Source organism: Poecilia formosa, unplaced genomic scaffold, assembly GCF_000485575.1.
Source record: "Poecilia formosa unplaced genomic scaffold, Poecilia_formosa-5.1.2 Scaffold28, whole genome shotgun sequence".
Lineage (NCBI taxonomy): Eukaryota > Metazoa > Chordata > Actinopteri > Cyprinodontiformes > Poeciliidae > Poecilia > Poecilia formosa.
Window position 1 is genome coordinate 2096778 of NW_006799967.1, and position 23339 is coordinate 2120116.

Genomic DNA, 23339 nt, shown 5'->3' on the forward strand with positions numbered 1-23339 from the left:
ACATATAAAAAAACGATGAAAAATGCATTTGAAATTTATGCTAAATGTCTTATTGATTCAAGTCTGTTTTACTTTTATGAACAAACCTTAATCCTGTCCATAGCCAGAGTTTGATACGAACCAGAGTGGCATCACAGTGGCACAAAGAGAGCCTACTGCTTTGTGCCACCATACAAACCTAAGAACATCAGTCCTAGATACAATCAGTAACCCTTAAAACATGCTAGAATTATTAACATTAAAAACATCCACAGTCAGTTCTGACTAAAACATTTTTACTGAGATCTTCATTGGGATTTTTTTCATTTTTTAGCTGAGTCATTTAGGATTAGGCATTTCCTGACGTAAAGTTATTAAAATTTGTGCCATGTATAATCCTAAAAAAACTTCCAAAAAACTAAACTTGCTATGATTCATCATTATTACATGGCCTAATATTGTGTCCCTCTTGATGATTAGTTTTCCAGAGGTTATCTGCATTATCCATTTTTCTTCTCAGCAAAATATATTTAGTCTCAACAGGAGATTTTACAGGTCAGAGTTAGCTTGGCTAATAAAGTTACTATAATCTTTTGACAAATATCAGCTAAAGTGAGCGTAACTCTATCATTTGTTTCTAAATATATATCAAACATCAAGAGCAACACATTCAAATCAATATTTTGCTCGTTTTCAACCAGAACAGTTTGCCAATGTGCGAGGCTAACGTTAATATGTTCAGTGTTTGTAAAATACTTATCTTAGTTTGGTTCCTGTTCATTTCATGCAGATATAACTTACAGTAAAGGTTGCTCTCCTGCTTTGAATGGCGCAAATTTTGCTAACAAGCGTTTTAGCTGCAGCTCTCCAGGGACAACTGAGGATACTTGGCACAGAGTGGAGCCCAAACACATTATCCTGCTGGTTGCTGCACCAGTCATTACATTCTCTTTTTCATTGTAAGCATCTTTGTAAAGGGCGAAAAGACACAAAATCTATATATCAGCCAGATTGCTTGCTGTGGGTACAGCTGAAGAAAAATCACAAAAAACATGCATAGGGAGTTGAATTTTTTTCAAGGACTCCAATACTGATTGTTTGAAGAGATTTTTTTTATATATCTGGGATCAGATCAAGACATTCCTAATCAAAAACCATATGACACATGTCACCTCACACATTTAATCTAGACCTGTGTGACAAAAATAGTTAGGAAGAAGTGAGAAAACAATCTGATATGAAATTTGATGTCAGTATTTTTCCTATCATAGTGAGATCTCAATCTGATTTTACTTCAAAAATTAAATTTACTGTATTAAAATCAATAACATGTAGTAAGTGAGGAAAGAAAGACAAATCACCAAAGAGGACTGTAGCAGTAACTATTTCAGCAAGAGTTTTAGATTCTCCTTAAAACACAAATGTCTAAGAGAAAAAAAAACAAATCAAGATTGTTTTTTTTATTCCTTCTAGCCTAAGTGAAGGACTTACAAGAGAAAAATCCCAGAAAACCACTTCTTATCTCCGCCTGGCCCCTTTGACGAGGGAGACGAACAGCGCGAGAGAAATGCATAACTTGCCTTGCCCTCCTCAAACTTGTCTCTGCGCTCAATGATACCATTGTGTGTTAGGCGGAGAGGCACAGTTCAGAGTGCACACTGGCCCTACAAACAGTGATTGTTCGGTCAGAGGGTTGGATGAATGCTTGTGTTTTTTTTTTCTCTCTCTCCACAAATGACCACCATGAATATTTGTTTATTCTTCAGCCTGCGGACGTTAGCCTTTGCGATGCACAATGCTGTACATAAAACATACATGACGTACGCGTAGAAGTTATGACGCCCGTTTTATGCCCATTTAAAGGTCAATATAGCGGGTGTTAACGAGGACTCAATTGAATTTCTTCTCATTTCAGTGTAAAAGAAGGTTTGAGAGGGACTGCAAAGAGGCAGACAGAGCACAGCAATACTTTGAGAAGATGGACGCTGACATTAACGTGACTAAAGCTGATGTGGAAAAGGTATGTGTCATCAAGTCATGCAAGTCATCCCTTCATTTTTTTATTTTTTTTTTTGGCCAATTTTAACCTCCCAACCCTAATTTGTCATACCACTGTGCCTGAAAGACAAAAACGAAAAGATTGAGTGACTGTGTGTTTGATGCCAGGGATGCTGTGTCAAAGCTGGCATTGTCTTAGCGGCACAGAGATTTGCTGCTGAACAAAGCTGGTAGCACAACTCGGCGCTCATTATCATTGCAGAGAAGCAACCAAACACTCTGCAGCGCTGCATGAGCCTTAGTCACAAAGACAACTGTGTTAACGCCACGCTTGTGTATGTGTGTGTGTTGGTTCTGAGGTAAATTGTTGATTCCTCCCGTGCAGTTGCTTTTTCGTCACACTGAATCGACGTGCAGCTCGATGGCATCAGATATATTATGAAACGTCACTATCCAGTTTTCACAGATTCGTCCCTTCCCCTCGGCCCCCGTGGGTTTGTAGCTGATGTCATTTCCTGTTGTCATGACCAATTAAAAGAGCCCTCAAGAATCTCTGCCCGTAACCCACTCAGCTCCCACGCCCGCAAGGCATCATGGGTCAGCGGCGCGTGCTCCTGCTGCTTCCATCAGCTGCTGAGACAGGGCTCGGGCTCTGAGCCGACACGGTTCGGACGTGATTATTATGCAAATATATCTGGGCAGAAAGAGGCTTTCTGCACTCGGGACACGCAGGGGAAGTCTGAACTCTTCTGGAGAGATGCAGCGCAGCACATCGAGAAGCTGGTCTTCACTGTCCCTGGTAGCTTTGGATTCCAAGAGAATTGCAGTTATATGGTTTTCATTTTCATTTAATTTAACTGCCATTTACCACCCTAGCCTAACACCTTTATTATGTGCTACATTTCTCAGTGCTGTTCGGCCCAGCCCAAAAGAAATCCTGAAACAGTTTTGCATCCATGCAAAACAATATCGACGTCACTTCCAAGAACTGCAGAGTCTGAAAGCCAAGTAGCTCAACTGTTATTAACACTGATTAAGAACAGATCATGTGTGTTGTTGTCTTCTGAAAGACTTTTTTTTTTTTCATTTTTTAGAGAGCTACTAGTCATTGGAGGGAATACATGTCAAAATGTGCGACTAGTTTGTGTTTGGATGTTTGCCAAAAAGTCTGTGTTTGAGCATGTCTGTGGTTAAAAGAACAGCTTTTTGTTTCAAGGAGGCAAAGAAGGAAACAGTATTATGCAGCAGAATATGTAAAAATTGCATCTTTTGCTTAATTTTGGGAAAATATTTGTAGCGCTTTTGATCCGTTACCACAATTTTCTTCATGTTACAACCCCAACCCTCAATTTAATGTGCTAGGATTTGATAAGGTAGATCAACAAACAGGAAGTAATTGTCAAACGGGAAGGAAGTAATAAAGAACATTAATAAACAAAGCAGGCAAAGCGTCTAAAGTAAATCTGGCTGGCTGATTTTCATCTTTGCCACCGACTCACTTCCATTGTCAACCTGTTAGATGCTACATGCGTCAAAAGAGGCTGGCAATACTAATAAAAATTTTTATTTTCTTTAGCGTATTTATGCTGGTCTTACATTTAATGTGCCGCTCAGGTCTTTACAAGCCTTAATTTGAGTTGGTAAAACCTGCAAAACCATGTCAAGGGCCATGAATATTTTTGTGTCGTCCTGCAAGTACAATTTAAATCCAATATGGAAGTTATAAACTTAAGGTTTTTTGCAAAATCTTTTGTCATTAGAAAATATGTGTAATTTTGCACACATATATAGTTCCCGTGGTAAATGACAGGATATAGCAGGTTCAGGAAACAGATGGATGGTTAATGTTCCAGAAGAAGTAGCTTTTTTTTCCCCCCTGAAATCCGATGTGGTTCTTCTGTGCAAAAGAGCTGCTGTTTGTTGAGTTGAGGTTTTTGAGGTTTTGTTCAGAGCTGAAGAGGCTCTTGCTGTTTTCTTCCAACCTCTGGGAAGCAAATGTCTTGATTTGGGGTTTGCTTTTCCAGCGCAGACAATTTAAAAGGTTGTCTCATGTCCGTTAGGAACACACCCCCCACGCCCACCTCTGGGCCTCTCACACACTGACATAGTACCCCAAATTATTAACTAAAAAGAAAAGAAGCATGTTATACTTCTTGTTACATATGAGTAAGAGCCCCCAAAAGCCCATATCTGTGTTTAATAAAGCCAGTATTTACTGTGAGCGGTTGCTATGACTGCACATCAACTTCCTCTTTAAAGTGATGGCAAGCTTTGTGGTTCAGAACGCGCATCTATGGCAACATCTTGTTTTAGCTGGAGACGGCTAACGATCCTTCTGTTTGTGTTTGTGTATTTATTCTATGCCACGCCTTGAAGCGAGGCTTGAACAAGGTAGGTCCGGCGTGCGGAGAGCTTCTGTTTGTGGCGGACACGCAAACACACTGTCTCGACTTTGTGGCCCACACAGCTTGAGCCAGGTCTGTCCTGTCCTGTCAGTGGCTTTGAACGCTGTCCTCTGCTGAACGTGTTTCCGTGCAAGCCTTTTTATATGTGCAAAACAGAAATGAAGTCACAGCGAATCAGTAGTGAAGGGTAACACTGTCGGGATGGATGGAGGCTTCAACCATTACTTGCACACAGACGAGAGCAAAGCGAGCCATTTCCGGAACATGACAACAGGATGTGATGCGGCTGCAGCAGCCGGTTTCAGAGTTATGCTACCTGCCTTGTTACCGGGATGACAGCATCGTTGCTAAGCACAATCTGCACTGTTTGCGTGCACCTACATCAGCTCAGCTTCACATGCAGATACAGTTAGCAACCTTACCCAGTTTTGTTTTTTTTTAAATCACATATCCTATTCTGTAGATTTCACTTAAGTGTTATATGTTCCCCTCCTGTTTTTAATGCTTTTATGTTCATTTACAAAGACGCACACAAAGAAAATTGAAGCATACACAGCACAACGTGGTAGAAGGGTGGGCCACGAAATGAAATTAGGTATTCATATCCCTCTAAAGCGGATGTAACTGTAACTTTCACCTCCTGCTGTCTGAAAAATGACCCTCTTTATCGACAAAGTTGAGATGTTAAATGTTTAAATGAATTAACTTAAAGGTTTTCTCTTGAGTGTCTTGAATTGTATTTCACAAAGTATCTGAAGTTAAGCTAAGCTTCAAACTAAATAAGTAAAACTAATTAAAAACCTTTCCTTTCAGTTTTTTATGTCTAGTTTTTCTCATAGATATCTGGAAAAGATTAATCTCTAGTATCAGTATCCTCAGCTGTCCTATGCATTTTTTTTAATTTTTTTTATTTTTTCATAAATATACGTTTGTATTTCGCAATAACAAATTTTGCTGGACGATAAATTGTCCCAGTATTTATTGTGATAAATGATAATATTGTCAGTTTGAGACTATTTTCAAGTCATGTATTGCATTGTGTAGTAAAGCAAGTTTGCCCTCTGAGAGACCAATAAACTTTAATTGTGAAGATCACTTCACACTAGAACTGGAGTATATTTTAGCTATCCAAAAATATGACACAACAACCAAAAATTATAAATAAAATAGAGATAAAGACCACTTGAAATCGAAACCATAACAAAATATTAATCATCAGATGTAAATTATCAAGCTAACTTCAATTAATCATGCAATTAATTGCTTATTGTGAGAGGTTAAGACATAATCACAGGCTGCTAAGGTAAGTCTTCTTGTGGACTACCAGCTACTATTTATTTGTGGATGGGCTCCAGAGCTGACGGAAAGAGGAAACAGATATGAGTACTTAGCAGCATGTACACACGCACACGCGCACACACACACACACACACACACACACACACACAAACACCACACAGTCTAGCAGAGATTATCTCATCTCCATCTGCTCCCTTTTGGTCAGTAATAGCCTGCTCCTGCTGAGTTTCTGACTGTCTGCCTGCTTCCCTTACTCTAAACTAGCCTAAAATAATCAACATCATGGCCAGATAGGGCAGGCAGTCAAATCCAAATCCTCCAATTCTGCCATCTTTTTTATATAAATATATATATTTGTTCTGGCCTACATACGGTTAAGGCCGCAGCCACTTCCTGACATGGATTTCCACCTGTCTCTGTGGGTCCATGTGCTTCCTGTTTATGTGTTTGTCAGTGACCCAGCCTCACAAATAGAAATGTAGGTTTTTTTTGTTGTTGTTTGTGTTTAACCCATACATCCATATCAACACGCAGGATTAGCAAAGAGATATTCACACTGTTCACGTCTGAGTGTAATGTTTTTTTGTTTTTGTTTTATTTTCTCCATCCTGCAGGCACGACAGCAAGCTCAGATGAGGCACCAGATGGCTTCTGACAGCAAGGGCGATTACTCGTCCTACCTGCAAAAGTTCAACCAGGAGCAGAACGATCATTACCACACAATAATTCCCAACATATTTCAGGTAAATACGACATGACAGCTGCATAAACTAGCATCCGCGTGCAAGCGCAAGTCGCCTCACACCTGCGTTGAATTGCAGAAACTTCAAGACATGGAGGAGAAAAGGATCGAGAGAATAGGAGCGTGCATGAAGACGTTCGCAGAGGTGGACCGCCAAGTGCTGCCCATCGTGGGGAAATGTTTAGACGGCATGACTACAGCCGCCGAGTCCATCGAGCCCAAGACTGTGAGTGTACGGCGTCATCTGTCTGTGCACACAGACGCCCCCATGTGGGGCATATTACTCTCTCAACCAGGCTAAGTAACCAGGCTGCCGGTTACAACCCACACACTGTCTGTTAGGGTGGCACTAAAACAAGAAGTGTGCAAGTGGAATTGGACTCTGGGTGGTGCTTTAGAATGAGATAAAATGTGAATTACAAGGTGATTTTGGAACTTTTTAAGGCGTTATTGTGGATGAGCAAACACTCTTATTTTTATGAAAAGAAAACTAACAACTTTAATAGATTGTGCACAAATCTTACAAAGTATTTTCGGTCCAGTTTCTAATGAAAATATCTTGGCACACTTGAAATAAGACAAAACTAACTTACAAGTAACTTCATCAATATTAAGGAATTATTGACTTAAAACAAACTCCTATTTTTTGCTGAAAAATAAGTTAGTTTTGTTTTATGTCATGTTCTAAGACATTTGCACTAGAAACTAGGTTAAAACTACATGTTAAGATTTTGTGTTTTGGCAGTGCACATGGAGAATGCGCCTGATTCTCTATGTTGAAGATTACACTCAGTGGTCTCAGCTAAAAGGTCACTTGTTATTATGCAGAAAAAGTTCACTGAACTTGTGATTAAGAGACATCCACATCGTAGCAGAAGACGTGTGGGAACATCCTCTGTGCCTTTAGGGGGAGAGCTTTCCAAGAACTGAAAAAAAAAAAAAAGGACTGTATGATGCCAGAAGGATTATCTTGGGTTTGGCTTTTAGATTGGGAATTTTTAACAAAGCCCTAAATTCACATTAGTTGTTTAGAGGAGGGATTGATGTCTTATGAAACTAAATGATACAAAGCTAAGAAACTTTCACATAATTTTTGATCGGCTTTTGAAATAATTCTAGTTATGGAACAGATCTGCTCCAAACTATCTAGATTATTTTGGAAGCCGAATCAGATGCGGTGGTTACTGTTTTTTGCCAAAGTATTTAAAATGCAACTTTATTTCTAGAAGTCCATCTCATTGGATCTTTGAAAGTTGGATTCTATGAAAATAGTAGTCGGTATCGAGCTGCAGTAGATGGCACTTTTAAAGGGACATTTTTAAAATGTTTTAGATTTATGAACTTTTTAACAGAGTCTGTAGTTGACGGATGTTATGTTACAGCTGAGTTTGTAAAATCTGCTCTGTGTCTCTGCTCTGTGTCAAATTCAAGGCCATCGTTGTCTTCTGGTCACCATATCGTGTTGGAAAGTGTCTCAGCTCTAATATCTCTTTAAGGCCAGAGCGTATTTGTTGGCTGAAGTTCTGTCACTAATTTGTGGTCTCTAGAACTTGAATATTGAAAAAAAATAACTGTGTCATAAATCAGGACATCATATACTAGGTGCTTGGTGTATGACGGGGAAAAAAAAGGTGACTATTCCCAGAGATCCCATCGTGAGTGAGCTCCAGGGAGACAACTCCGGCCTGAAACTGTTCTGCTGAAGTAAACAATGGCCGAGGATGACATATCACATGCTTCCTCCTCTGTCTCTCCTCCACTCTGGTATTATTCTTCTGTCATACTGTATAAGGAGATAGCAGATTTTCAAACCTTGATCCTGTTGAACTCCAGACAGACTGTCTTATCAGCTCCAATAGTTCGTTGTCTGTTGCAACTGATTCACAAGCTTCTTCCTGTGTTTGTGGTTCGCAGTGATGGTGTTCCTGGAGGTTTTCCGTCTTTTTTTTTTTTTTTTTTCACCAACAAACTGAATTTCAGGATGTGTGTGTGTGTGTGTGTGTGTGTGTGTTTTAAGCAAGAAAAATACAGTCTAATTCAGATATTTTTGAGTTGGAATCTTTAAGAGATATCTTTACTTCCTTTAAATTTAGAGGTTTAAATCTACTGAGTTACTATTCCATGAAAATTTGGGAAAGCCCAGATGGTGATGCTATGACTTTGCAAGTTTAATTCACATTTTACACAAACATGCCTGTTTGTGTAGTGTAAAGCAACACTTCAAACACACCGCTTCATCTGACATCCTGGAAAAAGCATCAAAACAAATCTGACAAGAAAGAAAGAAAACTGTGGATCTCCACAAGTCCACCACTGAAAACAAGTTCTAGATGGCTTCATGAGGAAAGAACAATATATGGAAATATTGAAGCAGTATCCATAGACATCAGCTAGAAAGTGGAAGCTTCGGCACAAATGGGTCTTTCAAGTGGACAACGACACTAAAAATAGTGCCAAATTAGCTACCAAGTGGCTTAAAACCAACAATATCAAAAAATAGGGTTTAACTAATGAAAATGGGTGTCAAAGTCACCTACAAACCGGACTCAGTTATACTAGTTCTGTCAGGAGGAATGGGCCAGAATTCAAGCAAACTACTGTGAGACGTTTCAGGAAGGAAACCACAAACATTTGACCCAAACCCTACAATTTATATAATTCTACCAAATAGTTAGGAAATGTATCCAAACATGTGATTTCCAAGGAAGCATGGCAAATATCCAAAAATAGTCTCTCGTTAAAGTTTAGCTTGACTTAAAAAAAAAGACAGTGAGAGAAAATGCAATGAGTATGCTCATATTTGATTTAAAATGTAGTTATTATGGCGACGTCTGAAATTTCTGAAGAAAAAAATAAATAAATAAAAACACAACTTTCATTGACCAGTGTGGCCGTTGTCTCCCTCCAGGACTCCCAGCAGGTGGTGGAGTCCTACAAGTCTGGCTTTGAGCCACCGAGCGACGTGGAGTTCGAGGACTACGGTCAGGCCATGAAGAGGACAGTGTCCGAGAACAGCCTGTCCAACGCCAAAGAGGGCAAAGAGAAGCCCGCTGGCAAGAGCAAGCCCAAACTGTGGCCTTTCATTAAGAACAAGAACAAGGTAAAGCACGGAGCTACACTCAAAAGCCTCACTCGTTTCGATGCATTGTTCTCTCCGGGAGGTCAGCCTGCTCTTTTTGGAGCATACAGTGGAACAAAAAGCTGGAGGCATCTCAGATTTTTTTTTTTTCTCATTACCTGAAAATTAATTAGTACAAGTTAGACTTTCTACACTAATTGCAGTGTATCATTTTCTTGCATTTTTTCCTTTAGTGCTTTTCGATATTTGTTCACTGTGTTAAGCTCGTGAATTTTCTTTTCTAGTTCTTTGTTACTATTGCCATTTTTGGTTGTTATTATTTGCCACCCGTCTCCTCCTCCCACGCAATCACCCTCACCGATGTTGGGGCCACCCCTTTTTTTTATTTTATTTTTTTTATAACACACACTAATGGATTTCTATCTTTGCTCAATGGGCGGACTCAACTGGCAGATGATAACCCACTGTCCAATCTGAAGTAACACTCTCCTTTTTACCCTCTTCGTTTCCACTGGTCATCAGTTTCATGAAGTTTTCTGGTTCTGGCTTATGAACTCTAAATCTGACCTTTGGCTGTCTAATGGGCTGGTAGCACTGTTAATAATTAAAGTAGTCAAGAAGGTAATTGAGTAATCGTGTGTATGAGTGTGAGTGTGTTTGGCCAAAAAAAAAAAATCATAGACACTAGTGTGATCTACTCTATGTAACCTTATGGAAAGGTATTTAAACTAGAGATGCACCAGTCTGAGTTTTTGTGGCCAATGTCTGGTTTTTGTAAAGCTTTTACCCGTTTATGTTTATTTTAGGTGATTTTGACTTGGGAGACATGATTCTTATATAGCTATACAAGTGGTCATTAACTATTCAGTTCCTCCAGTTTTTCAAGACTGCACAATCGTGGAAATTCATGTAAAAGCAACAGATACCTGAGTTTTTTCATGCCGGTACATAGCTGTGAGTCTATTTGGAAATTTTGTGCAGAAATGATCAAAGACATTGGTTCTAATTTAGAAATGCAATTTATCCTGGGGAAACATTGCACTAAAACATTAATTAACATTTCTGTAAATGTGCCAGAATTAGCCAAAATGATATTTTTCATCCGTCGTCCCTGGATAATGGATAATTTCTCTTGCTAAAAACAAAGGTTGTACAAAAACAAGGTTAAAATGGCCGAACTACAACAAATTTATCAATAAACACAAAAAAGTACAAACAGTAAATACAAAACAAAAGAAACCTGCAAACTCCCTCCTGCAGGTGACAGCATTTCTTCTACCACCCTGCTTCCTCAGCCTTTCTTGATCTCAACAAGAAAGGCTGAGACTTGGCAAGAAACAAAAAGTGACATTTGCTCTTCTGGAGGCACTGACTGTTTATAGAAACGGAGATGATTTCTCACCATTGGCCTGAAAAAGTAATGCACAGTTTAGTTGCATTTACCAGAATATTTGTGATCAGGACCAATATCTCTGAACTGTGTATATTCCTTAGACCAGTGTTTCTCAATTCTGGTCCTCAGGCCCCCCTGCCCTGCATGTTTTAAGTGTTTCCCTTCTGCCACACACCTGGATTGAATCTGCGGGTGATTAACAGACTTCTGCAGTACTTGATGGTCATGCAATCATTTGAATCAGCTGTTCTGGTACAGAGGCACATCTAAAACATGCAGAGCAGGGGGCCTGAGGGCCGGAATTGAGAAGCACTGCCTTAGACAATGTTCATTGTTACCTTAATTACAAAATTTCTCAAGACACCATAATTTCTAAATCTAGTAGTCAGTATCATACATGGAGAGATCGAAAGTTAAAAAGACCAAACATAAATACTTATGGAACAAGCTCAGTCTTCCTGTTATTTGCTGACAGTCCTGCTTTCTCGTGAGTGAATGCTCAGCACAACCTTAATTAAAAAAACAATATTCTTCATTAAATGGCTTGTTACAATCTTCACAATGCTGAAAATGTGCCGATTGTTCTTCACTCAGTAACAGGATTGTTTTTAGCCTATTAGCTCTTAGCGATGGCACGTTCACCAACCGAAAAAATATAGACTTTTGGAGTTTGACAAGTTGGGTAAAGCTAGAAATCAGTAGTTTCTGATCACAAACCAATTTCTCTGTGCATCTCTGATTTAAACACCACAAATATCTGCATGCAGGCATAACAGACACACAAAAAGAGCTGCAAGTAATTTCTTCTAATTGAAAAGAAACAAAAGCACTCTGTCTACGTAATCTGTCTCTGCATGTGCATTATCGTGTCTAGAAACTTGTCACTGCTTCATCGTCTCACATCTGAACCAGTTGGTCTGAGGTTTGAGGACAGAAAAAGGCACAATTAGCTCTGTCTCTTGATGACCTGAGATTCAGTGATGAATTTCCTCTGGGATGTAGTAATTTGCTCCGTTTTGATTGAAGAGAGAGAGAAAAAAAAAAAGAAAAACGCAGATAAAGGATCTCTAAAATGGAATCCGGCATGCGCTTCGATTCAAACTCTTTGCTTTGTCGCAGCTGCTTGCTTTGCACCCTGAACTCACGCTGATCGTTTTGTTCTTTTTAACAGTTTATCTTTTGCTTGGTTTTATATGTTTTAACTGTTACTTTGTTCCCACAACATAAGCACTCATACACTGGGTTTGGCATTCCTTTGGTTGTCTTTTACGTTCTGTTTGGCTTTTTTTTGTTGTGTGTTTATTTTTTAATATTTGTAGGAGGCTTATTTATTTCGTTTTGTGTTCCCTCCTTTTCCTCCTTTGTCTTTTTTTCGTTGGATTCTCGCCCCCTTCTTCTTCTTCTTCCATGTTTTTCTTCCTTCTCCTTTTCGAAACGGCTCCCTCTCACACTGGTAGCTTATCTCCCTGTTAACGTCCCCCCGTCAGCCCCCACCTGCCCCCCCAGCCTCATCCCTGCCCTCACCCTCTGCTGTTCCCAACGACCCCCAGTCTCCCAAGCAGCACAAGGAGCCCCTCTCCCACCGCCTCAACGACTTCATGGCCTCCAAACCCAAAATGCACTGCCTCCGGAGCCTGAGGCGAGGGGTAAGTGTGTGTCCAGCGAGCTTTGTGCATGTGTTTATATGAGTGCGTGTGTGTCCACACCTGTACCTGAGCTCTGCACCTGCTGCACTGTTTGAGCGAAGTGACGCAAACCTTTTTCAAACCCGATGAATTTTTCCCCATTTTGTTGCATTACAGCTTTTTTTTTTTTTTTTCGTAATAGACTTAAAAAAAAGTTATAGATATTTCTGATGTAAAATGCTCCAAAGATTTTACAAATTTTTTTCTCATGAAATTAAATCTGCTTTTAATTTGTATTCAGCCTCTTTTATACTAATACCCCTAAATAAAATTAAGTGCAATCAGAAATCACCTACTTAGTAAACTGCAAAAACACAAATTCTTACCAAGTATTTTTGGTCTAGTTTCTATTGTAATTATCTTAGCACAAAACAAACTTACATGCATCTTTTCAGCAAGATATAGGAGCTTGTTTCAAGTAATTAATTCCTTAATATTTATTTTAAAAAGTACTAGTTCCACTGGATTATTTCACTTGTAACAAAACATTTTCCCATGTTATGCACCGTTTCAGTTAAGCCCTACCTTAAGTTACAACATCAAATTTTTTTCATGCGTAAAAAATTACAAGGGTTTGAATATGTTTGCAAAGCACAGTAGTTTTATTATGCCAATTTGAAAACAATGCAATCTGAATGTGTATTATTTGAAAACAAATTTTGAAATTATCTGACAAGAACTTAAATCGTGTAATTAGCTTCTCTCATGCAGTGCTCAGCTTCTCCGCTTCACTTGCGTGCTTCTGTGGTGCATCGTCACCAGTCCCCGTTACTCATCTGACTCACCGACAGTCTCTTCATCTTGTCCCCTTCACATTTCATATTAACTGCGCTCACAGCGACAGACCCTCTCTCCTTCCCTCTCCCGCTCCCCCTCCTCCTCCGACAGAAATATGCAAAACGCCTGAGCCGTTCCTGGCGGTAGCATGGAGACTGCAGTGGTTCCCCCCCACCTCCTCTGTGCGACTCACTCTGCAGTCTATGTTGGAGTCAGATTGTTTTAGCTTTGCTTTGATGCACGAGATATGAAAGACAGAACACAAAGAACGTGAGTTTATGATAAGAGTGGAGTGATGGAAAAGGGTCAGGAGAGGAGGTTTAGAAAGGCTGTTAGGTGGGTGGTTTTTATCAGCACCAACCCGGTGTCCTGGTTTATGTCACCACCAGTTCCTGTTCTACAGTCCTAGCTGGAGTTGCAGTGGAGATACTGGGTGACGGTCACTAGGGAAGGTCACAGCTACTTTCCTGTCATGCGACCACTCCCTCCCATAGCCAGCTCTCCCTGACCTCAGGAACAAGGCGGTCGTTTTTAATGTTCCTTCCGGGCAAACAATTGTCATATTTTTTTTTCTTTGTATGTGTTCGTGACTTAAAAGGACAGCGTGTACCCACAGTAAAAACCTAAATGCAAACATGACCTGGAAAAGAACAAGCGTGGGACAACAGGCTGGGTTGTGGATATCACTGAGGAGGAAATGACGGTAGGGAGCGCAGAGAAGAGGGAAGTGTGTAGTTTTTCTGACTCTGGGCGCATGTAGCAGGAAGTGCACGTTCTTCCGAAAGCGGAAGTGCCACAACAACTTTCAAGAAGAGAGACTTTAAAAGAAAAAAAGATCAGAGATAAATTGCAGGCATTGTTTTCGGATCTTCAAGTGATCGAATTAGAAAGCTGAAGGTTCCTGGGGAGGCTTGGAGTGGTGTTAAAGGAAATAAGGTTTTCAGACTTTCTCGTCTAGTGGCGAGGTTCAATATGTAGCTACGTGTTGAATTTAGACTTTTTTTTTTTGTAATTTAAAGACCTTCTGTTTGGGAGAAAATTAGCTATTAAGGAAATTTGTAAACTAACCCTGGAGGACACCGTACAAATCTCAGTGGCAGAATCTGTTCTAACATTTCTTTATAGCTACAGGTGCGAACACACTTCTTGTTACTAAATCAAAGCTTGTTTTTTCCATTTTGAAAATCACTATTTTTATTTATTTATTTTTTTAACAAACCACAAAAACTTTATAATTTTTGAAACTTTCCCATATAATTGAATGTAAAACAAAATCAGGTATGTGGTATAAGGTGACAAAATGGGGGAATAAAGTTAAAGGAGTATAAACACTTTTATAAGGTGCTGGATAAGGGTAGTTCAGCAAGCTCTTTGTTAATTATTTCATTTAAGAATAACAAAATGTAGCCCTGTGAAGCACAATATGTTTCTAATACGATTTTATGAACATAATAGCTTTTCATATGTGATGGGACGGTGTAGATCCAGGCAAAAACGTAGTGAAACACTGATGCCAATTGTCATTTGTCAATCCATTCATCACTTTTGTGGGCTGCTACCTTGTATATGTCGCATTTATTTAAATGTTTATATGAAATAAGAAATATTGCTTTACTTGCCTTTAATGCCATTAGAAACATCTTTATAATAAAGAAACCTTTGTGGAGAAATTGATCAAAGAGAGATCTAGCTTCAACACCCAATTCTAGTATTATTCAGTGTTTATATGAAAGTCAATAGGAACGATTTTGTTTCTCTGCCCGCTTCCTGCAAGGAGAACACAGTGTTACACTGGAGATTAAAGCGCCTGTGGAGGTGGGATAGTTGTGCACAGTGGAAAGATGTGCACCCCCTGCAGGAGAGCCCTCTGTGTGCTGCATATTAAGCTATCTAATCCATCCGTTGTCACTGCATGTTTGTTGTTACGGAAGTAGAAAGAGCAGGTTTGTGCTTTAGGTGCCATCTCATAAGGCAAGCACTCATTAAGGTCTTGTTTTCCTGACTTTAAGCTCTACTCTCTCTGACTGCCACTACAGCAGCAGTCCCCGCGCTCGCTCATTTATCACAAAGAGCTCATGAAGAGGACTCTGGGTCAACCCACATATGCTTTCGAAGCAAGGCAATATGTTGTAAGTGTGCGTGTTTTGAGTTTTACGTTAGGAGACAGTGAGTATCCCACCACGTTTATACATGTCTGCGGAGAGAGCGAATGAGTATCGAGAGCGAGCGTGTGTGTGATGAGTAAGGCCACACGAAAAGCAGGCAGTAGCCTCTTTTTTTTTTTTTCCTTAAGTGATGTGAGGAGACCATTGGTCCCGATTAATGAGGCAAAACAACCTCACAAAGGAGGCTAGTGTCTGCATCTGGCTCCGTGTTCATCACATGGCTGTGTCACATGTTGGGATTGAGACGAATGATCGGAGAAGATGATGATCTCATCCCTCATCACATGTTATCAGCTTGGGGTGTTGCAGTGTCCTGCAGCTGTCTTGGAGGTGGAGGGCTTCCCCCCTGCTCCGTATCTGTAAAAAGGGGTCAATTCACAAAGTGTCGCAAGCACCTGAGGATGTGCGGAGATTGTGGATGTGGGGATGTGTGGCTACCGCCATCCCGCTCAGGATTCACCAACTGTGTGCTAAATAAACGTCCTGTGGAGATGCATGTTTGGACAAGGTGTTAGTCACACTTTGGATCAGGCTTCAGCCCGCAGTGCCAAGAATTCACCCCTCCAGGGCTTTCTGTGTGCTGGTGTCCCATACTACAGCAATGCTGTCTGTCTGCAAAAGCCATGATATACTTGTATATATGTGTCTGTCTGGAGTTTAAAGTAAACGTTAAACTGTATGCTAGGTTGCACATTGATTGCTAATATTTGCAGCACTTATTACATAATCAGTTACCGTAAAGCTTCAGGATGTAATAGGTTGTCATTAAACACATGAAGCAAGGCAGATGCACTCTGAAAGCTAAATGTCACAACTTTTTGTCCATGTAATCCATCCAACTTTTAAATTACCTGTCAACAACTTCCCTTTTACATTTCCACTGAAGCCATAATTTACCTAGTTGTTCATACTGTTGCAGCAATTGCCGCTGAGAAGTTTCATGCACATCATGGGCATAAATTGCAGCTTAAATCAGGAATTTAAATGTAATGCGAGTTACATTTGAACGACAGCAACACAGTTAATTAATATAGTTTGGCCATCATGCGTAATGTTTCTGATGTATTGTGAAGGCTCCCTGATTATAATATTAATCACCCAATTCCCCAGTCAGCCCACTGCCATGACTGAAAAAAATCCTAGAGGAAACCAGTTTTGACTTAACAAATTTGAATCTGAGCATGCAAATGTTTTAAATGTAGTCTGTGTCTGAATCTTTTCATTTGCAATTCAAATGCGCCTTTAAAGGCCTTAAAGTAATATATTCGTGCCAATGGTGACCACATTGAAACATTTCACCAATACAGCAGGTGTTTTTAAACTGTAAATGACATATGCGACGTAGATTTACCCACATCCGGAAATCTCTTGGAGTATGTGAGAGCAATTAATGCGTGTGAAGGTGAGGTGAGTCTTCCAGGGCTTTGCAGTGAGGATCATAACAAGCCATTCCAGCTGGATGACTTGATTAGAGGACTAATGAGAGCTTGTCAGTACGCGAGCCTGTAACAGGATTACAAGTCATCTGCTCCAGCTCTACCAGCCAATGGTTGTTACCCCAACAGTACCTGCTCCACAAATCACTCAGCCAATCATATATACATATAAAAGAAAAACAACTTTGAGTTAAATCCTTTCTTTTTTTTCTGTTAATTTCAGTTCATAATTATTCTCATGTGTAATTTAATTTTTCTTCCCAACAACTGTGAATTTGACCAAGTCTCCAGCCTGTCTGTGTTCATTTGCTGCCTCCATGTCAACACGCAGACCTGCAAAATGTGAACACTGGCTTTTTGGCGCCCTCTGCTGTCCCCTGTGTGTCACTACATCAACAGTCAGTCGTGACAGACAAGTAAAAGAAAAAAACAAAAAAACAAAACGAATCCCTTCACCTCTGTTTACTTCTCATCTCTGCGTTTGCATTCATCTGTCATCACTTTAAATTGATCTCATTGTGCATGCTTCATGCTGTAGGTGGGCTTTTTTTTTTCTCCCCCCTCCTGCTGTTGTACCTCTCATGTTCCATTAATACATCAATGTTAAACTTCACCACTTTGGAAAAGAGAGGACAGGCTTTATAAGTCAAATAATTTCTGAAAGGGCTTATTTATGCCACAGCTGTGTTTTCAGTAAAGTCAAATCGTTCAGTGCTCTCTTTCCCTCATGTGGTGCAGTCTGACACAATACAGCATTATTATGAAATGAAGGTAAAGTGTTTTTATTTCTTCTTTGTTTTGGGAGAACAAATGGCTGTGATGTTTCACTTGGTGCTGACGTTTATCTGTTGTCTCTTTCTCCCTTCCTGCTCCTCGCCATTTTTTTTCTCTCCCCTGTCCCTTCCCATGAAGCTTTCTCTCAAGCTGGTAAGCATGACCGTATAAACTGCACATCCCGTTAGAGGCATGACCGAAGCACGCATGTCACCTCCCCCGCCCTGTAACAATTTAATAATTTACTTTTTGTTGTGCTCCGTTTGTTTTTGCTTTGAATATGAGTTAATTGTGAAATTAATTTGCAGCGACATAACAGTGAACCTGAAATTTATGTCATCTGTGTGCCATTTTATTTTATTTTTTTGTCGTTTTTGTGCTTTTTTTGTTTCGTTTACGTTGTGGTTGTGTTCTCGTCCTGTCTCTCCCGAAACGTGTCTGTGGTGCAGATCACACTCAATTCCCACGTCCGGAGTCTCATTGAGGTGATCACATTTACTCTGTGTTTTTACCCGTTAGTCTGCCCCTGTAATCCTCACTGTCTGGAGCAAATTGTTAGATCTCCGTAACAAGTACTAATCCGACTGAAATTAGAAGGTGTCGTCTCATGTTCTCACACTGCATGCCGGTACTTTTGTAGTATTTCGTTTCTAACACAAGAAACGTTTCTAACACAAGAAACCTCGTCTGGTGGGCATGCTTACGAAGAAAATCAACTTGATTATAATATTTCTGTGAATGAGATGCTATTTTCTATTCAAAACTGTTTTCTAATAAAACAGTTTTGGGAAATACTTTTTCATTTCTAAATAAAAAAGGAAAGAAATCAGTTCTATCCATATATTTAGCATACAGGAAATTGAGTCTTTTGCCATCTTATTCCCAGCTTATGTTCATCATGACGCTTTGTCTACTGTCCTTAGGGTCACTTTTAACGTCTTCGGGACAATGCTTCCCATTTGAAAATGAGACGAACAGACAAACCACACTTTTCAGATTTTAATTAGCATAAATATTTGAGTATCGCTTCTCAGTGATGAAATACTTTGTGTGGGTCTCAATGCAGTTGTAACAAGACAAAAAGCGGAAGCAATCAATGGCTATGCAAACTTGAACTATACCCGATGTCATAGCTATCATTTTAATGTAATGACTTCCATTCAAATTCAGGACACCTGTATGCTAAAATGTGACACTGGGGAGTTGAGTGTTTTGTACAACAAGACTATTGAAAAGAAAATGTATTTCCCCCAAAAATATGACCTCCTTTAAGCTGACTTCAAAAGGGACTCCAGTTTCTGTGAATGCTTTGGGTTGTTTGATTCCATGCAGAACGATCTAACCAACAGATTCAGTCCAAAGAAAATGTAAAATGACCAAATATCTCTTTAGAATTAGCACATAGAGTTAAACCTCATCTTAGCATTTTCATCCTGAAGATTTGTGAGCTCTAATTCATGAAGACGCATGGCGTCCCTGCATGATAACTGACGGATGTTTGTTATGTTGCATGCCGGGTTAAGTGTTGCATGGTGATACGGGGAGGAAGGGTAAGGTTCCTGTATTGATCTAGCTGCTGTAATCGACCTCCAGTGTGTAGCTCCAGCTGCCTGAGAGACCCACCACAAGTCTTCACCTCTTCAGTCCACACTGAATCAACAGTGACAGAATTATTTAGCACTTGTGCAACCCACCTTTGCTTATAGTTTGAGTCTTGTTTCATAACATTTTACAGAGAAACAGAACTTTAGCTATTCCTCTGTAGAAGATGTTAAATTGTTCGATCCTCCTGGATCTTTACCTTCCTGGTCTAAGCCACTAGTCTGCAACCTGTGGCTCCATAGGCCCCAAGTGGCTCATTGGGTCTTTCACAATGGCTCTTAACTTTAGCTTGAATTTATACAGAATCAATTCATGAAATTAATGTTGCAAAATGTAGATTTAATAACAAATGCTGGTTTTCTTTATGTGATAAATAGATTTTCCATGACAGAATGACACTACAAATACTGTTATTTTAAATCTAGTTTTTTTTTGTCATCAAGTTGGAAATTGTGCTTTCTTTCATTTTTTATAAATTTCAACATCCGACTTAAGTATTCTTTTCTGCAAGTTTGTTTTTATTTTTTTTGAAAACAGAAAATTAGTTACTTTTAAAAATGATGACAAATTTTCTGAAGTTGATAGTTATCAAAAAATATAAGTTGTCTTTAAAAAGAGAGGTCTTTTAATTTATGAAAAGTTAAAGCAGAGAACATGCTATAAAAAAAATTCACCAGAATTTATATTGTTTTATTTTTTTATGTTTTATTAGCTTCATATATTGTGACTTAATCTATCCAGAATAGTTTGACATAATGTTCTCCACTGTGACTCATTCTGCAGCAAAAAAAATTAATAAAATGATAATACAGACTGGAAATGATCATAAAACCTTCTACACTCCCCTAACCTCCACATCAGGAGCATTTGGTCCCGTCAGAGAGCAATCACGCAGTTTGAAACCCATTAGCCAACTCACACTTCCGCCACATTCTCAGAGTGCTAGATTAGAAGTGGCGACTGAACAGGTGAACGTCCTCAAAAGCCTTTACACAGGCAAACATCTAATCTTTAGTTCTCACTGTGTTAAAGAGCGGCTGCAGTGTCTCATTTTACCGAGCCGTGTAACTGGACCAGAACTTAAAAGCGTTGCCTTTTCTGGCGTTTGGTAAATGGAGACACTGCATCTGCCTAGACAAGGTTACTCTGGAAACAGCAGCTCACAAATGGTAGACTGCCAATTTTTCGTATTCTTACGAAATTGTATGTCCCCTTATCTTTCTGTCTCCCTTTTTTTCCTGCTTCTTCTTGTCCATTAGGGATCTGGACCAGAGGACTTCAGTCATCTGCCACCAGAGCAAAGGAGGAAGAAACTGCAGGGCAAGATTGACGACCTCAATAAAGATATTCACAAAGAGATGGACCAGAGGTTTTTCTTTTTAATAGTAATAAAAAAAAAAAACACATTGAATTTTGAGTCTTTTATCCGTACGACAATGACTTCGATTTGCTTCCTCCTTTCCAGGGATGCACTGACCAAGATGAAAGACGTGTACATAAAGAACCCCCAGATGGGCGACCCGACCAGCGTGGACCCCCGGCTGACGGAAATAGCCCAGAACATCGAGAAGCTCCAGGCTGAAGTGCAGAAGTTTGAGGTTAGTCCAGAGCCAGACGCAGCTCTCAGCTCTCTTCAGTGTTAATGTTGGTGGAGCAGGGATGTTTGTACATTCAGAGCAGTAAAAAAATGAGGCGCTAAAGCTGGGTTCGGTCCAAATGCTAACCCTGTCCATATTAGGACAAGATGTGGATGCAGCCTGAGCGGTCGGCAACAGCCTCATTTAAAAAGGGAACTCGTCATTTTAAATCACCATAATGCCTTGCAGGAGTATGCAAAACTGTTTCAACCTCTTGTCATTGCGCATCAGAAACTTTTATACATTTAACAGAGTTGGGTAGTGACTAGTTTATTCAGTTACATTTGCTTGAATAACTTGTACTTTTAGAAGTAGTTTTACTCCGCTGTACTTCCTGCTTTTACCTACACAACTTTTTTATGAAGTATCGCTAATCTTGTGTAAAATTTCTGGATAGCGCCTTTGAGTCAATGCATCTGTTTTTCAGGGCTGGTTAGCGGAAGTAGAGGAGAGGATGCCTTCGAAGAGCGACTCGCACCGTAGAAGCGGACTTTACGAGACTCAGAGCAACATAGCAGTGAGCAACAACTGTGCGCAAGATAGAGAGAGGTATGGCATACTCAGACAAACATGAGTCCTGTGCCCAACAAAAATCAGATGAAGCTCTTTTTTTGTGTGTGGAAGGAAGCTGCAAATGTTTTCACTGTATGTTTAATGTGTGTGTTGGCCCCTGAGCAGCCCGGATGGCAGCTACACAGAGGAGCAGAATACAGAAACTCAGGTCAAAGCCAACATCAATCCCACCCCCAACCCCAACACCATCCCCACCACCATGCCGGACGACGAGGAATTTGACGACGACGACGAGCCGCTGGCCACCATCGGCACCTGCAAAGCGCTGTACCCTTTTGAAGGTAACACGCCGCCCTGAAGTGTAAGACATAGTTTGGGGATACACACACATAACCGGTATTGGTTGGATGCCGGGAAAGGCCTGCCATTTGTGGAAATGATGTAAGTGTGAAGGATGTGGACATGCACGATTCTGTCGACCGAGGAGGCGGAGGGTGTGATGTTTCTGTGGAAATGTGTGGAGGAGGGATGTGAATAAAAAGTAGACCTTTTTCTCTTCCTCTTTTTCAAACTATCCTGAGCTGTTTGGTACAAAAATCCCACTTGGTAAAGGTGAAATTCTATTGGCTTCCTTTCACAAAAAATGTTAAATTCTTCCTAAGAGTGAAAAAGAAGCTTTAGTCATCTGAAAAAAAAAAGATGCATCTACTTGTAGTTGGTCTGTATTATAGACTGCTGACATAACATCAAAAAGAAACATTTTGCTGTTCATATTAGTGGTTACCTTTATTTTACATTTCAAATGTTTTGCATTCCAACCAATTCTAACCCTTCATGCCTTGGTGCAAAGTCTCATTGTGCTCTTTTATTCAAGTCCAGCCTTTCAGCAGTAAATTGTCATTTTTGCGTTTTTAGGGGTATAACATAAACTCTCCAAAGCTTAACTTTCTCCATAAATGTCTATTTTCAAAGACATTGAGATCAATTTGGAACAATTCGCTCTGTTTTAGTTCCATAAAAGCTTGAAATGCACAGCTGTTAACTAAGCTGTTTTTACTGATTTTAAAACTTCTCCGCAATGTCCATGTATTTATAGGACTTATGTGGTAGACCACCACAAGTTACGAGGAAAATTAGACATAAACATAAAAGTGCATTATAAATAAATCTTAAAAAGTGACTCTTTCATCTGTTTTCAACCTCCTTTGATAGTGATAACACTAAATAAAATCAAGTGCGACATTTCTTTTATAACTCACCTGATTAGAAAATAAAGTTCGAGACGTGAGCATTCAATGAATTAATTATTAATTGGAGAGGTAACCAAGAAGGTTTTAGGAATTGCTTTTCCTATTACAGGCTGCAGAAAACCTGAAGAGGGGTTGGAGATTTAAAATGGCAAAATGGTCCAGTCAAAATCCAGACCTAAATCCAGTATGTTCCCACACTTTTCAGATTTTCATTAATGAAAAATGTCATTGGGAGGTGAACCTTCAGCCCAATCTGAGGTCCTCAGCACTCTGGAAGAGGTTTTCTACCAGGATATCTCTGTTCTTGACCGCATTAATCTTTCCTTCAATTGCAACCAATCGTCCTATTCCTGCAGCTGAAAAACACCCCTATAGCATGATGCTGCCACCACCGTGTCTCACTGTTGGGATTGTATTGGGCAGGTGATGAGCAGTGCTTGGTTTTCTCCACATATACTATACCGCTTAGAATTAATGCCAACAAGTTCAATCTTCGTCTCATCACTAAAAGTCTTATTTAAACACTCTTAAGGAACACGTTAATGCTAGATAAATTAGAAGCTCTTGCATAACTGAACAGGTCGATGTTGGGCCATTCAAATGCA

At 39.8% G+C, this 23339-nt stretch overlaps 1 protein-coding gene across 29 annotated transcripts in view; it reads left to right on the forward strand.

The window, feature by feature from the left end:
- Positions 1-23339, forward strand: part of fnbp1b (formin binding protein 1b) — a 61629-nt gene that overhangs the window by 35304 nt on the left and 2986 nt on the right. For 8 of the 29 annotated variants that reach the window (XR_001661706.1, XM_016669874.1, XM_016669871.1 and 5 more), the window contains exons 6-18: positions 1895-1999; positions 4354-4368; positions 6296-6424; positions 6503-6649; positions 9332-9523; positions 12353-12541; positions 15394-15486; positions 17871-17885; positions 18182-18217; positions 20594-20703; positions 20800-20932; positions 21399-21520; positions 21638-21825. Coding sequence is in view for 28 of the 29 variants with exons in the window: in XM_016669874.1 (XP_016525360.1) it covers positions 1895-1999; positions 4354-4368; positions 6296-6424; positions 6503-6649; positions 9332-9523; positions 12353-12541; positions 15394-15486; positions 17871-17885; positions 18182-18217; positions 20594-20703; positions 20800-20932; positions 21399-21520; positions 21638-21825 (1474 nt within the window). In the remaining variant the exon portion in view is untranslated. The remainder of the gene's footprint in view (positions 1-1894; positions 2000-4353; positions 4369-6295; positions 6425-6502; positions 6650-9331; positions 9524-12352; positions 12542-15393; positions 15487-17870; positions 17886-18181; positions 18218-20593; positions 20704-20799; positions 20933-21398; positions 21521-21637; positions 21826-23339) is intronic. The other 21 variants (XM_016669861.1, XM_016669869.1, XM_016669863.1 and 18 more) reach the window with 21 other exon arrangements.